We start from the raw sequence: 17,446 nt of genomic DNA, 5'->3' as shown, positions 1-17,446 counted from the left end.
TTAAATCTAGAAAATTCACATCTATCTTTATTTAAAGAGTAATATTAGATACAATTTTAATTATGTAATTTAAAAAAAAATCTCCCTTAAAAAAAATAATTTTTTCACATAAATCCTAAATTTATCGATTTTTTTTTAAAATAATACGCAAACTTACATATCTTATAAATATTATTTCTCTTATTTATTCTAATTATAAAGAGGCAGGATTGAGACCTCTTTTGAATGATGCTAACCCTTGGACTAACGAAACGATGTTGTCCCATAAACAGAATCCTCAAAACTCAAAAGTGGCAGGATTTAAGAGCTCTTTGGTCATTCCAAATCCGGCACACCTCCCAAGATTATTAGTAGACAGCATGACTACAATTAGGTATTTTGATTCATCCAATACATACAATAATGTTTATTTTAGTAATTCGATGAATTTTTTTATGGATTAAAAAAAGAGTGGTCAAGTACGTATCCTTTGCCTGAAATAAATATAAAAGAACAAAAATACTAAGAAAGTGGACAGACAAGTATGCAAACATACAAATAAAAGGACCTTTAGCCATATTCAAAGCTTTCTAACCGAGGTAGTGCTGATGCTTATGCCATTGTACCTGTACCTACAATACAAGAGACAAACCGAACATTAAGGCTTAGTTTGGATTTTTAATTTCTTTTAATTTATCTCAACTCATCATTATAATTTTTTTAAATTCTAATACAAAATATAATAAATAATTTAATTTTTTTAAATTTTAAAATAATAATAATATTAAAAAATAATATTCTAATAATATTTTATCATCTCAACTCAACTCACTTCAACATCTAAACATATCCTAATTGTTCACAACATTATTTTTTTGAGTAATATTACTGTACTTTCTCAATTTGCTCACTTAGTATACCTCTTAGTGCAAATTATAATTTTTTTTTTTGCTTTTCATTTCAAACATTTTTTAAAAAACTATTAATATATTAATAATTATTTTTTTAATCATTAAAAAAATTTTAAAAAAATAAATACATGAAGTATCAAAATAAAAAAATAAATTAAAAAGATATAATAGCATTATTTTTATTTTTTTAAGTTAAAATTCTCAAAAATCATAATTTGGGGGCACTCCTAGCCTCCAACTTCTCGAGTGTCAATAAAAGAGGCTAATTATTTCCTTTGGAAAAAACAAACAATCAAATAAAGACAGTCAGAAATATGAATGGCATTCTGACTTCCATGCTCAATAATTTTATTTGACAAGACATGAAAACCTCAGATGCTTTCTAATTTATTATTGAAATTGGGTAATTCAATTAAAAAATTTAATTATTCAGATAATTAGATAGAAATTCTATTCAAAACTTTCTTCGTATTCAAAAAGTGCAAGTAATGAAGCTTTTATTATGAACAGAAAAAATATGAAATCTCTCGTGTTTACAATATTTGACTTTTGTCACGATGATAACTTAACCCCAAGAAGTCTACAAATAAAGTGCACATTATCTCATAATCACTCATATAAGATAAATCTTTTAAGTATAAAGAGATTTTACAAATTTACGCCAATTTATCAAATATTAATCCCTAATCTGTAAAACTAAATGTAAAGCAATATAATAAATAGTATGAGAATTTTCCTAAAATAACTAGAAGCCAATTACTATATTAATATGAATGACAAAGTTGAAATCTTATTACCATTAATTAATGATATAAAATGATTAAATAAGACTCCACAAAGTCACAATTTTTATATTTATTTGAATTTTGTTATTCATCATCTCCATGCACAACACACAATACTTTTTTTTATTTTTTATTTTTTTATTTTATTCTTCTTAAATTAATTGAATTTTTCTACTCGTCATCCATATATTATATATTTAATAAGAGAAAATAAAATAAAAAATAAAAAAATAATATGTAGTGTGTGGTATAAAAATAATGAGTAGAATTTCTCTATTATAATTTATAGAAAGAAGAGTTTATAATCCGATGAATTATAGGATCAAAGAATAGTAATTAATATTTATAGGGATCATGCTAGTCGGCCGGCCAGTGGCTAGTTATAAATTTTTTGTTTTTTTATTTATTTTTATTTAAATATTTTTTTAACATTCTTAATTATTAAGTAAAAAATACAAAAATAAATTTTTAATAATTACTTCTTTAATTATTAATTATTAATTAAATTCATTAATTAAAGTACATAAACTTTTGAGGGGCTAGTATTTTCCCTTTGACAAATAGCCAACTGGTTTCCATAATACTTTTGTTGATGATGGGACCAAACTCGAGAGAGAGAGAGAGAGAGAGAGAGAGACCGGGGGGGGCATATTGGTCAAAAAGGGATAAGCTTGGATGCTCCTCGGTCCTCAGAGAGAGAGAGAGAGAGGGTGCTCGAATCATTAGGCAGAAAAGTGAAATGGTAGTATGCAGAAACGTACAGATTGGTGGGCTGTCTCCCCGCCATTAACACCATTCCCCATTCTCCACCACACCACACCACACCTCAGCTCCACACCCAATCCTCTTTCTCTCTCTTTCTTTCTCTGCATTGGGTTCTCTTGATTTTCTCTGGAAAAGAAGGAAAAAGAAAAACGTTCAAAATACCCTCTCCTTTTCTCTCCCTTTAGGTCTTGAAACGACAAGAAATCTCGAACTTCCTCGGCTATAAAAAATTGTAGCAGAAAAGAGTCTTTTGAGTGTTGTAGGTTTTTACATACAGGGGGCACTTGAGAGGATACAAAACCGAAAAAAAGGGTCATAAATATAGCGCGAGGCCACCACCCTCTCTGGGCTTTTACAAGATTGAATTCAATTCTTGGGGACTGAAAAAAGAGTGAGAGAAACAGATGGTGAGAGATTCATACTCTTCAGGTATGGAAGTTGGGGTGAACAACATGAGCATGAAGCCTGCATGGCTAGAGGGTTTGATGGCTGAGACATTCTTTCGTGGCTGTGGGGTCCACGAGAATCGCAGGAAGAACGAGAAGAACGTTTTTTGCTTGCACTGTTGCGTTAGTATTTGCCCGCACTGCCTCCCTTCTCACCGCTCCCATCCCCTCCTCCAGGTATGTATGCATTCACCCATCATGAATATTAGCTACTGCACCAAGATCTTCACTTCCTTCCAAAATCTTTTAATTTCCACCCATGCGCGATTGTGTTTTAGGTCTTTCTGAACATTTTTTGTTCTACTCTTTCACTTTTTCTGCTCTTTTAAGTGCTTTTCAGTTCAGTCGGCCTCAATTCTTTCGTGGGTACTTTGGAATTCTTTAATTTCACAGCACAAGTTTTGTTTCCCCTTCAGTTCTATTGCTCTTGACTTCATTTGAAATGAAATTCAGGTGCAGTTTTCTACCGGGTATATATATCCAGAATCTGTTTTGATTCTTTTGAATTTCTCAGAAAAATCACTCTCCATAAGTTGATATTGACCCGCACATACTTTGGTGTGGCTTTCTTACCTTAACTTTGTCCTTGGTATGTGGTGATTTTGTTCCAAGAATTGGCGGAAAATTTTCCGTATTTACTCACTTCTCCTGAATTTTCCCCGTGTTTGCCTTTATTTTCACTCACTTCACCAAGAATTCTTATGCTGTCTCTTCTTCTCTGACCTTTTCTCTTAGCTCTTCATGGTTCTCTATTAGAAGTTCAAAATCAATTCCCAAAAACTTTGCCAAACAATTTTCAGTTTTTGCATAGAAGCAGAAAAGGGGAAAAAAATTCACAATTTCATCAGATTTTCTGTTGTTGTAATGAACTTAAAATTTTACCCGTTTCCCAATTTTTGCTGAATTTATAATTATCACACAATTCTTGCACATTCTATTTTTTGAGATCAGAATAATTCTTGCCTGTTTTATTTTTTTATTTTATCTTCTGAATTTGTTCTGAATACATCCAAACCAAGATTCCAAACCAAGATTGTCTTATTTATGTCATTTTACTCAAGTTTTTGTATTTGTTATGTGGAAAGCTAGTTCTGCGTAAATGGTTCACCATGTCTTCCTTGATTCCCACTTTTTGTATTTGGTTTCTTTCCCATTTGTGGAAGATTTCTTATTTATTCCAATTTCCTGCAAAGGTTCCTCAGCTGTTGCTTTCAGTGAAAGCGAAAGTTTGACCCAATTCTATACATTTTGTTTTGTTGTTTGTCATTTAAAGAACTGATCTCTTAGGTAGATTTTAAATATCTCTACTCGATCGATTCATTTATATTCCTTGGCTAAAGGTAATTAGTTGCCCCACTTTTTCACCCGATATATGTTTAAATTACCACCAAGATGCTGTAATTCTTATATATATATATATATTTGTACATATAAAAGTTAAAACAATATAAGACATGAATTTTGTACCGTTTTCCTTTAGATTATTTTTTTACCTAATTCAGGAAAAATTATGCCTCACTCTCAGCAATAATTGACCTAGTACTGGACATTTATTAACTACCATATTGGGGACAAATTTAGCTGGGATGATCCTATTGTTGTTATGATCCCACGTGACAGGTGAGACGATATGTTTATCACGACGTGGTTCGATTGGGCGATCTTGAAAAGCTCATTGACTGCTCATACATTCAGGTTTTTCTGATATGACTTTTATATATAATAATGTTCAAGAATTTGGTATCAAATCGTAATAACTTTTATTACTTGTTTTGTGCATCGAGTAATGATGTGATTCCTTGTTTGGCAGCCCTACACTATAAACAGTGCGAAAGTGATATTCTTGAATCAGAGGCCACAGTCAAGGTCTTGCAAGGGCTCTGCCAACATATGCTTGACTTGTGACAGGATTCTCCAAGAGCCATTCCACTTCTGTTCACTCTCATGCAAGGTCCATTTTGGTTTCCCCATTCCCTTACTTGTTTGCCCATTTCAAGTGTATAATATTTTGATTCAGTGCTTTTGAAAGGACACAGTCAAGGACCCATCATAGGATGCCACATCATAGGATGATAGGATGATAAGAATTGGGATGATGAGTAGCATTATTCGGGTTGGTGGGCAAGAAAAACTCTCATAAGGGTTTTGCTTTTGATAAAAATTTAGTGTCTAAACTATTATAATATTGATTGAATTATTAAATTTATGATCTCTTAGTTTATATCAATTAGCCTTGAGTTTGAATCTTGACTTCACTCTTTACCAGCCATTTATTGTGATTTAACATAATAATCTGTTTTTCTTTTTGTTATGAAATTAACTCACCTTGAAAGTGCACATGAAATGTAAACTTTTTTTTAACTTATTTTCACTCCATAAACCTAAAAATGCAGGTTGATCACAAGGTGTACCAGGGAGAAGATCTATCTAGCATTCTGTACAGGTTTGATGAATCGGATTTTGCAATTTCCCAGTTCGAGGGATTACAGATGGACGGATCAGAGATCATTGATGATGACGGCCAAATTACCACAAGCTCCATCCTAGAGGAACCATTGCAATACAGAAGCTCATCATGTTCCAACGAGGCCACGAGCAATTCTGTAATTTCTCGCGAACCTGAAATGGTGAAGAAGAAGAAAAAAGGACACGGCTTGCTCCCTGGGATTGTTCTCTCTCTCAGCAGCAGGAGAAAGGGAGCTCCTCAGAGGGCTCCTCTTTCTTAGGATTTGGAAATTCCAAAAATAGAGATCATCTGAATTTGGCTATTAGTATTATTCTATATTAACTACATGCTATCAGGTAAAATTAAGCTGGCTGGTTATGGTTGATATTTATCCTAATTAGTCTTTATTTTCATTGTGTTTTTTTCTCTTTGGATTTTTCATCTTTTTATCGGAAGGGGCACGGCGCAAGGTTTTCATTACTAAACTCAGGTGGGTGAAGATGGACTGCATTAGGCTAGCTTGCCTCTCGACTCCACCAATTTTGTATCGATGTAATGGAACTTGCTGGTATATATAATATATATATATATATATGCTATTAATTATCTTACGTAATGACTTTCTATGTGTCTAGTTTTTCTTTGTTGATAATTATTTTTTCTCAGAACAGTACAAGAATACAACGCACGTACGTATGTACGTATATGATTTTGTGGTGATTGTAGTTTGTATGATGCAGTGAAAGAGGAACGCTAAAATCACAAAGAAATTATACAATAGTAATCTCCAATAAACCTTCGAAGTATTCACCCAATCTTCGAAGTTCAAAAGGGTATTTTGAGAAGTGAACATAACAAAAGGCATAGAATCACTTCTCAAAATACCTGGATCAGGAAGAACCATCTCCTTGAGTGCCAGAACCCCTCAAAAAGGTTTTGTTCTTCTTTTAAAAAAGGTTTGTGCGTGCTTAGATATTTTATATATATATATATATATATATAAGCCTTGTTATTTTGAAAAAAATGGAATCCATTTAAAAATATTTTTTCTTAAGATGGAATATCTGGTTTTTTTAAAGAATTTATACAGGTTAATTTGCACCGTTACTCTCTTTTTTTCATTTTTGTTAGAAATATTGATCAATATTACCTTTTTACTCTTTTCAACCCTATATTTTTTAACTACTCCTAAGAGCATTCCTTATCTAATTTTTTTTTTTTAAATAACTAACAAAAACCCGCATTTTCTAATTTAGCTAATTAAAGACTTTTGCAATGCACCATATATCAACTTCTCTATATCATTTTAATATTCTATATTCAATTTAATTATACGTTTACTGTTAAATTTGTAATATTCTAAGATATTTTAATATTTCTTATGAACGCAATATCTCTCTGTTACCAAAACTACATTAATAACCTAATAAAAATTTAAAAAGAAAATAAAGATGGAAAAAACACATTCATCTTATTTTTTGTGAATATTTTATCTTTTATCATGTTCTGCAAATTTTCTGAGTATGTTCTCTTTTTATTAAAATAAATATTCTAATAATATTGTAATCTTTAACGTTTTATATATAAAAATGTAAATGCTAGAAATATAAAAAAAGATTAAGAAAAAGAAATAAATAACAAAAAAAATGTTTATATAGATTAATAGTGCATGTTAAATGTAGAGAATGAACATTTAATTTGAGAAATGATATATACAATCGTGGAATGCACAATCGTCGCACAATCTCTTTTAAAAAAATGAGTAAATACAGGACTCACATAAATTAAAAAAAAAAAACAAATTTTATATGTATTTTACATTAGTTTAATTTACATAATTGAAAGGAAGCTTTATTTTGACATATTGTTAATCATTTTAGATAAAATTGCAAATAAAAAAGCCATTAAGAATACTCTTATTGGTGGAGGAATATCTTGGTCTTGAATATCAAGTAAAAATAAAATAAGAAATTGCTAGAAATATATTTATGCAATTTTGAGACTTTTACGGCAATTTTGGTCGCGGCAAGTAGTCTATGTTCTTGTTGTGTATAACTAACCAAACAGGAAGTCGTACTAGTGCATAAAGATTGATAGTCCAGATTTGTCAAGGTGAAAATGTCCAATCAGGTCCTAAGGAGAAAAAAATAAAGAAGAAAGAAAAATTATACTATTATTCTCACATTACACATTATATATAATTTTTTTATTTTTTTTCTTATCAAATATATGATGTATGAATGATATGTAGAATAACTTAATTAGTTTAAGAAAATTAAAATAAATAAATAAAAATAAGTATGATATGTGACGGGAATGATAAGTAGCAAAACTCAAGAAGAAATATCAATACACCTAAGTTTGTCGGTCCATCAGAATTGGGCATAGCTTGTGGAAGAGTAACGATACATACTATACATTTTTACAATATATTTTATACCAATATTGTAAGGTAACGGTATTTTTAATATTATTTATTGTGTATAAATCTTTTTTTTTTATGGAATGGAATTATATATTGGAGCTCATGAAATCCGTAACGTACGCGAAAAAAGAACTTAGGTGGTCACGACCTCATGATCACTGCCTCGATATTATTGAATATATAGCTATTTATAATAATTTCATTAATATGCACGTATATACATACATATATATATATATAAATAGACTTTACCTGTCTATCTCTATCGCTATATATATTCGGTTTAAGATATTAGTTTATGATCAAACATGTACAGTTAATTGACATGATAACCTTGGGAGGGGACGAGGTGTTCACGGGAAAGCTAAAAGGCTATATATTAGCTAATTAGGGCAAAGAATTTCATTTTGTAATTGCCATCTTGGGAAATGCTTTGAAGTTCGATCCCCCACATATTAAAAACCTAGATCTGGTACGGTGCTACCCAACACACTACTCTTTACACTACAAAGATTAGGCGGTGAGAAAGCTTAACATTTCTAATATTATATCACGTAGGCCAGCAGCGTGCACTGTGCAGTGAGATGCGTACGGCAGCGCAAAACCCTGCAGTAGCTGGTCATAACCTTGTTGTACGCCAAACGCCAAAAATGTCTGTCGGACAAACAAGTGTAAGCGGACACGACACACCATTCTATACGTACGTACATACATATACCATGATCCGTAGTACGTACGTAACTCTCTTCATGTTGGAGTCGTTTTTTTTTTTTTTTTTTTTTCCCTTTTTAGATTTTCGAAGTTCTTGTCTGCTTAATTATTTGACTGCCAATTTATAGAAGCAAGGTTTTGATGTATATATAGCAGCAGCAGTAGTGCAGTATATACATAGACAGCTGAAGGTTTGACTTCCGTACTTTTTGATGTTTCCGTTGAACACAGATCATGGAAAGGTTTACAGATCGTCAAGTTTTGATGATTCTGCACCATTAATGAGCATGATGAACGAACTCGAAATTTATTAGTTTCCTAAACCAAGAGAGATCAAACAGTCATGACGTTGGATTTTAACAAGTGTGAGAACCCAATTTTAATCATAAGATTCGATGTTTAGTAAACCGAGGTTCTTGGCCAAAAGCTTCTGAGCAATTGTTTGGAAATAATATTTATTTTAACATGTAAGATTGATTGAGATTAAAATTAAAAATTAAATAAAATATTATTAAAATATTTATTTTTATTTTTATTTTTATTTTAAAATTTAAAAAATTAAATTTTTTATTTTATTTTATGTAAAAACTGAAAAAAAATTATAAAAATAAACGAGAACTTAGTCGGTTGCTTAGTACTTTTCTTTTATTAATGAGGCGAAAGGAATTATTTCAAAGCATACAGAAAAACTGTGATGTTTTTGCAAATCGACAAGTCAGGATGCTTCATTTAATCTTTTCCTCCAATTTATCAGTTTTATTTTTCTGCTGAAAATTAATTGGATTTCATTTTCTATTTCATCTGTATCAAAGTAATGAATTAAGGACGGTGAAATTTTAATTATTTTAATGAAGTTGGCCGACAGGTTTTTATTATAAACCATATTGTATGTTGCAATAAAACTTCGCATTTTCATATATACTATTTAATTGATTCAATTTATATCACTCAAGACATGAATCTCATGGGTAGAAAAACTTCTCAGGATATTCATTCAATAATCAGAGACATCCTCTATATTCAACAAAGCAAAACCGTAAAAATCATCCCGAGTCTTTCATTTTTTTCTCTCTATTTCTGAAATTCTTTAGGATATCCGATATATACCGTAATTAGTAACAGTTTTCTGGCTGTATCACTATCATCGAGTTAGTTCTTGAGGAAATATCTAAGCTGACTGACTCCGCGTCCTGATTCGTAAGGGCTAACGGCCGGTAGAACAGCTGGTGGCCGGTAGCTAGGGTTACTAAAGAATGAGGCGCTAATTGCTGGAGTCAAAGAGTGCGTTTCAACTTTCGACACTATGATTCTGTTACCGGGAAAAAGCAGCAGGAGTACTGGGGAAAACTAAAGGCAGGTAGGAAAAACAAAGGGTGGTTAGAATATGAAGTCGTCTCGCGCTTTTTTTTTTTTTTTTTTTTTACAGAACTACAGTATCCTGCGATGTGGTTAGCACTTGGGTGCACTAAATGACAGTGGTAAACCCGAGGCTTTGCTGTGTTTCGTACCACATGCTGCTGCACTGCGATTTGCCTTTGGATTTTCGAATCTTGTGACGAAAAGAAAAACTTAATTTGTCACGCTAACGTATGCTTGTTTAAGTTAACGTTAACCACACCTGTATTATATTGGTTTTGCCAGTTTCTTTCTTTCTTTATTATTTTTTTGGTTTTTTCGCCGAGTCCCTCCTTTTTTTATTTTTTTTCTTGGTTACCATGAAGTGCACTAAACACTATCCAGTAGCCAAGCCAAGACCTAATGGTAGATTTTTTCTGCAAAATCTCTCTCTCTCTATCTCTCCGGGGATACTCACGAACGGTTGAGCTAACCTCACTCATAGAGCTGCTGAGTATTATGAGGCTCCCCGTCGCCCTCAAAACAATGGATTTTACTGGCTCACATTCAACGCCCAGCAGATCAAGGCTGAAGCTTGTGTTTTAGTACTGCCTTTAATACTCATGTTAATTCTTCAATTCGAAACGAACTAATTACAGTACTAGTCTTTTGCTAGCCTAATTGATGTATCTATGCATTACCCATATCACCACAAGACCATACCCACTGGTACTACTTGAACCTTTTGTGTCCTAATTGAGAATTTGGCGCAAAACTACCAACCACAGGCTAGTTTACTAGTAACAAGAAAAACAGCAAACACATGATATAATTAATATGATCCATTATATATATATATATATATATATATTTATAATGGAAACTCGTTTATTTTCTCAGATGAGATAAAATGAATTGAGATTAAAATTAAAAGTTGAATAAAATATTATTAGAATATTTTTTTTTAATATTATTTTTATTTTAGATTTGAAAAAGTTGAATTGTTTATTTTATTTTGTGTAAAAATTTAAAAAAAAATTGTAATAATTAAATAAGATAAGATGAATTGAAAATAATTGTGAAAACAAACAAGATCTTGGAGTCCTAGTCCTAGTGCCGTTAGGAACCTTAGTTTCCACGAATGGAATTAGACAGATCGATATATATGCATGATACATGTTGATTTAATGGTGTCTTAATTTGCTGGCTGCTGCCGGTTGGACCTCCATTGTTTTTGCATGGTTTTTAAAAAGAGTAATGACATGTATACAATTAATTATATAACAATATTATGAAATAAAAATATTTTTATAAAATGATGTTATTTTTATAAGATATTTTATAAAATATTTTTTATTTAAAATATAATTATATAAAATATTATAAAAAATATTATATATAAATCATTTTCCTTTTAAAAATACTAATACTAGATAAGTACTCAATCATCGGCTAATAAATTAACAATTAGATTACAATACTGTAAGGTTGCTATCAAGTGTTTCAGTTGGGTATCTGTCAATTAATTTCGTAGGATCCACAGCTTGATCTGTATTGCAGTCTTGCAGATATGAAAATAGTGAGAAAGCAGTACTACAGGGTGAAAGGGTGCTTTCATCATTAAATACACAAAGAGATACTTGAATTAGACGTGGCAACAAACAATATAAGAAATCAAAATAATTGTACTCGAACACTTGTATTGCGGGGTTCGTGTCCTGGCCCCTTGGGGCAAGATCTATAGAAATTGCAAAGACCTGCTTTCCGAAAAGAAAAAAAGAAATGCTGCTCCTTCCGGCGCCTGCAAAAATACTGTGTTTATTTGTACGTGATAAGTTATTTTTAATGAAAATAATTATTTTATATTAAAATAAATATATTTTTATCATAAATAAATATTATCATCAGAAACAATATGTTGTAAATAATATTATTATTTTTGAATTTAAAAATTTTGAATTATAATAATATTTTATGTGAGAGTTTAAAAAAATTATAATAATTATATAAGTTAAAATGAAATAATTTGATTTTATATAATCAAATCACCTCTGAAGAATAAAAAAAATTAAATAATTTTGATTTATATCGTGAGAAGATAATAAATAACAAACTCTTCCAACAAAATACTCTGCTTTTGCCATATTTGTAGTATGAAAAATGAGTCGTATTTTACAACATTTTATATAATATTAATATTTTAAAAGGGGAGATTTTTATAAAATATATTATCATTTATAAAAGTATTTTTATTTTATAATATAAGTTGTGAAATATACACTTTAATATCATCTCTCTTGTTATTGAAAAAGGAAAATGATAAGTTTATAATTAGTCTATAACTAATTTATTATTCTACTTAAAATGAAGGTTGTTAAATAAAATTAAAATTACTTTTTAATAAAGTGTCACAATTATATTGGTTGATTTAAAAGGAATTATAAATTAATTATAGGTGTATTATTATCAATTGAAAAAATCTATTCTCACCGGGAGTGGGTCCGATTGTATTCGGATAATTTTTTATTTATTTAGTGTTTAAAATATATTTTTTTAATGATGTTGTAAATTATTTTAAAAAAATATTTAAAAATATAAAAAATATGAATGAAAAAAAAATACCTTATCTAACCAATTTTGTGCTGAGCTTTGATATTTATAAGTACATCACATTTTTTTTTATTTTTTATTTTTATTTTATGAGGGGGTCGCAACATGTGATCATTAGAGCCAACCTAGCCAGCTATTAGATAGGCAAGCATGGAACTATCAGATCATGGCCTCACAATATTTTATATATTCTGCAGCTAATAATTCCAATGTGGGTACAAGAGCCTATTAACCAGCTAGCTAGGCAAATTCCCTTGTAGCTCGTCATAGGTGGGATGCTTGGGGAAATTACACGTGGCAAAAAGCCAGCATGCAGACCATTATGTTGACACCTAATAAAGCCCTGAGACTCAAGAGTACCTTCTTCTTTTTTTTTTTTTTTTTTTTTTCTGAGTTATAAGACTTTAAAAAAAAGAGAAAAATAGCGATTTAAAATGAATCTTGGCTGGCTAATTAGTAAAAGGTTTATTGACATTAAAAATGATAGAATTATTATTTATTTATTATTTATTTATTATTTATTTTATTTAATAGTTAAGGAAGTGATTATTAATAAAATTATATATTTTTTTAACTTTTTTTTAATAATTAAAGATGTTAAAAAAATATTTAAAATAAAATGATAAAAAAATAAAAAATTTAAAATAAATTATAAATAATTAGTAATAGAGTAACATACGTACGATCGAGTTCTTCCAATCAACTAATTAATTGTTGCAGGTCTCGATTTAATCGTTGAGTTGTGACTTGTCTCCGTCACCATGACCTGACTTGGTACTACAAATCAAAATGAATCTCGAAAGTGTAGTTGGAGAAGTTTTTTTTTTTCCTTCTTCTTTTCGTCATATTATCCGTCACTGTCAATATTCTCATTCTCAACTTTTCTACTCTTCATCTTTATATATTATATTTATATTTATTTTAATTTATTTATAATTTGTTTATTTTAATTTTTTAAAAACTAATTAATTAATTCTATTTTTTATTAATATACATACAAAATAAATAAATAAATAAAATTATATATAATGTATAATGTAAGGATGATTAATAAAAATTTTCTTTCATCTTTTACCTTTCATTGCCACTTACCTCTCTCACTTATTTCTTTTATCTACCTCTTCTTTCAGTACTGCTCTTAACTATTGCCATTGATCAGCCTCCGAATTTCCTATTTCCACGACTCTCCAAATCCAACCTCTTCAGGTACTTTTACTTCGGTAGAATCCAAGCCTCTCTCTCTCTCTATGGAAATGTGTAAATAAAAAGAAGTTTATGGATGCTTTTGCTTATAGCGATGGTGTAAGGTTATTTATCGTTGTTTCAGTCTAGTCAAGGTTAACACATGAACACTTTTTTAGCATCAGAGTTTGCTAAATGCTGCGTAATTATAAAGTCCACGTACAGATAGACTGCATTGTGATCAAAATGCGTTTTTTCTTTTCAGTAATGAAAGCAATCCCAAAGCCGAGAATTAAAGCTTGGGATTAAGATCGCCACTCCTACGTTATCACACTTCCCTCCTTTGTTCTTTATTTTTTTTTGGTTATGTATTATTTTGACTGCGTGAACCGTTGGGTTTTGATCTGCACCTTTAAGGACTGGTTTGAATTTAGAGAAGAGATGATATGATTTTAGATGAAAATTAAAAATTAAAAAAAAATATGGTTAAAATATTATTTTTTAATATTATTATTGTTTTGAGATTTGAAAAAATTGAATTGAGATTTGAAAATGTTGAATTATTTATTATACTTTATGTGAAAATTTAAGAAAATTATAATGACGAGATAAGATAATATGAGATGAGATGAAACACTTTCTGAATCAAAATAAGATAAATATTCTTTCATACCTTATTGATGTACACTGAAAATATATATGTATACTTATTAATTAGTTTCTATATATAATATTGCTATTTAGAGACGAGATTCGGCCTCTCTCTATTTTTTTTTATAAAAGAGAACGGAATCTTAAATTTTATTGATTATTCTCACTTGTAATGGAAGAAAACTGTGGTTACATGGATACAATTAAAATAAAAGCTAAAAACCCAAGCATCAAAATCAAAAACTGCTTAAACCAACCAAAATATCCAAAAATTACAATCATATCAAACCGATAAAGTCTCTCCAATTACTTTGGGTAAACCCTTGTGTCTGTTGTTGATCTCTGTCAACTCAAGAAAAGTTTTCGTTGTAGGCATTTTAAGTGAACAGATAAAATGTTTCCGAAATTCTATATTCCATCTCATTAATACTAGGTTGACCCAAATACTCTTAGCTTTGGTATTAAAAAAAAAAAAAAATTAATCTCAAGGTACGTAAATTATGTTAGATGTACAGTCCTTAAGGTCGATTCATAACTATTTGCAGATCCTTTTCAAATTGAATTATTATTATTATTATCCCTAACACGCACATGAATCTAAATAAACCCTTGTAAAATGCATCAGGTTCCATCTGATTAATTTTCCGATAAATTTTATTGTTCACATACTAATTATAAATGCCATGCATCACTCAAATACAATATATATTATTAATTAAGTTTTTAGCAATTTCTGAGCCTAATTCCTAGCTTCTCTGACCAACGATACGTCGATACAGTACTGTCTTTCTCGTCGATAATCTCGTTCTCATCTCTCACGTACTCTCTGATCATTATCTAATGACCCGCGGCATAGAGTACCACCAAACTCTATCTAACTCGTGACTTAAGATACACATTAATCGAATAAAAAGGAGTTTTCGTTAATGAAGATAAACGGCTTAATGACAAGGAACGAGTCAATTTCTACTTTGACCGTGCAGCTCAAAGACTAGTAACAATAATATTTAAAGGAAACTGAAAATCGGAGATCACGTGTTAATTAATATAATATATATACTCAGCTGATATATATTAAGAACAATAAGTTATTAAGGATCTTATTATCTGATATATATTGTCGTTTGTTTTTCTCTTTCATGAAAGGTCTGTTCTCGAATCTCCACACTTTTTAAGATTCCAACTCCTAATTAATAAGAGAAAAATAGTAAACACAGAAGGTATAATACAACATTTAATACGATACTGAAAGTTCACAAAACTGATACAATTATGCATGCAACGTTTCGACTTTTGAACCAGAACGTCGACTTGTGCAATTTCCACAGTGAATGGTTAATCTAGCAGCCTGCAGAAACGGGATATTGATATGGTGCACATATAATACACGTCCTTTCAACCCCTAGCTCCTACGTAAGGTACGTAAATCGAGGATGGGATAATAAACCCTAATAAACAAACCTGTCATGAAAGGAAACAAACTCCCATGGGCAAGGGCCGGCCTATATCGATTATGGGCTACCATGCAGCACTTGCAGAAGGCATATTGGGGATGGTCTGAGCATTCCAAGGTACCAAAAATCATAACAAATCAATATATTACGTAAAAACAACCAAAGTTGTGAACTTATTATCAACTTTCACAGAGAGAGAATAATGTGTGTGTTTTTTTAGAGTCTCAAGGTGGAATAATGTTCGAGGAAATCTTAAAAATGGAGGGTCATAAAATGATAGCAGTACTGCTGTGACTGATGTGATTAGGTTTGTTGTTTGGTTATGTATGACCTTATGGTTTTGTCATCCACTTGAACTATTAAAAACCGACCAAACAGCAATGAGACTCGTGATCACCGTACCCAATCAAAGTAGGGCCCCGATTCGTGTTTTACTCTAATTTTTATCGGCCTAGCTAGTCCTCCGTCGCATATATGGGGGGCCCCTTGCTTTTGGAGTGCTAGATCAGTTTAAGATCCTTTTACTTTGAAACTATCACCTGTCTTTTGATTAGTTGAAAGGGATCCACATTCAATAAAGGAGGGGTCTTTTCAATTGGTCACAGTTAATTTTTCCCAGATGGGCATACTGTCCCCAAACCTATCAAAATTGGACCCCAATATTAACTTTTCACCACCTGACATCAACACCGAATTTGTTGATCAATGTAATTTACTGTTCTGCATGTCCTATTTTCCTCTGTTGAGAGCATGGTAGTGAATTCAATTTAGTCAAATTGAAATTTAGTTAGGTTGTATAAAAATTTATTATAATAGATTTAATAAATAAACAATAATTTTAGTTCAAAATTTATTTATTGGCCAAATCTAGTCAACTTTAAATATTATTTTTATCATAAACAATTCTCTTTCCATTGTTTATTGTTCCTCCCAAACAAAAAGAAAAAATAAAGAAAAATTCATTAGTATTTTTTTTTTCTTTGTTATTGGCGGCGTGCGATCATAGGGGTTGCATTTTTTTAGAAAACAATTCGGTACATTATTGAATAAATAATAGAAGTATGAAAAATTATATTAGTAAACGGTTGTTAAAATACAGCTTCCATTTAGTTTATATAGTTAAATTTGTTTTGGTAAACTACACCTTACAAGATGAAGAAGAATTCATAATTTGTCAATTAAGAATAATATGAACGTTAGAAAATTAATGTGTATTTTTAAATAACAAAAAAATATTTAAATTATAATTAAAATTAAAATAAATAAAAAGGTCAAAATCAATATTTTATTAAAATAGTGATAAATTTAAAAAATCTGTTATTTGATATTATTGAAAAGTGACTAACTATATTTAAAAAAAAAGATTATTTAATCAAATTTTATTGAATTCACTATTAATGTTCTTAGGTAGAGTTTTGAATCTTCATGGCTAGCGTATTAAATCTGTTTGGTTAAAAATAAAGTGAGAATAATTAGATACTGAGGTGCATGCAAATGTTCGGCCACATTTAGTACCGTTTTCTAGTGCTGCTGAAATCAAAGGAAAAAAACAAAACTTTTGTCAATGATTATCCAAACGATAATGCTACCAACTGTACCAATTAGAAGAGAGGATTTTGAATGAAAATAGATAATTAAAACAACAATAATATTCTGATCATAGAGAGTTAGGAGCTCTCTCATCATATATATATATATATATATATAATAATTTTATATATAATTGTGAAGTGTATAAATAATACG

The 17,446-nt window shown here is 30.1% G+C and overlaps 1 protein-coding gene across 1 annotated transcript; it reads left to right on the top strand.

The window, feature by feature from the left end:
• Positions 1-2,392: 2,392 nt before the first annotated feature.
• On the top strand, positions 2,393-5,943 carry LOC121266567 (protein RGF1 INDUCIBLE TRANSCRIPTION FACTOR 1-like). The gene is made up of 4 exons (XM_041170436.1): positions 2,393-3,063; positions 4,507-4,581; positions 4,697-4,837; positions 5,280-5,943. Exons 1-4 carry the CDS (start codon positions 2,845-2,847, stop codon positions 5,610-5,612), a joined length of 768 nt encoding a protein of 255 aa, XP_041026370.1. The 5' UTR covers positions 2,393-2,844; the 3' UTR covers positions 5,613-5,943.
• Positions 5,944-17,446: the final 11,503 nt, after the last annotated feature.

Source organism: Juglans microcarpa x Juglans regia, chromosome 5D, assembly GCF_004785595.1.
Source record: "Juglans microcarpa x Juglans regia isolate MS1-56 chromosome 5D, Jm3101_v1.0, whole genome shotgun sequence".
In the NCBI taxonomy this organism is placed as follows: domain Eukaryota; kingdom Viridiplantae; phylum Streptophyta; class Magnoliopsida; order Fagales; family Juglandaceae; genus Juglans; species Juglans microcarpa x Juglans regia.
This window is presented reverse-complemented; position numbering and strand designations above follow the sequence as displayed.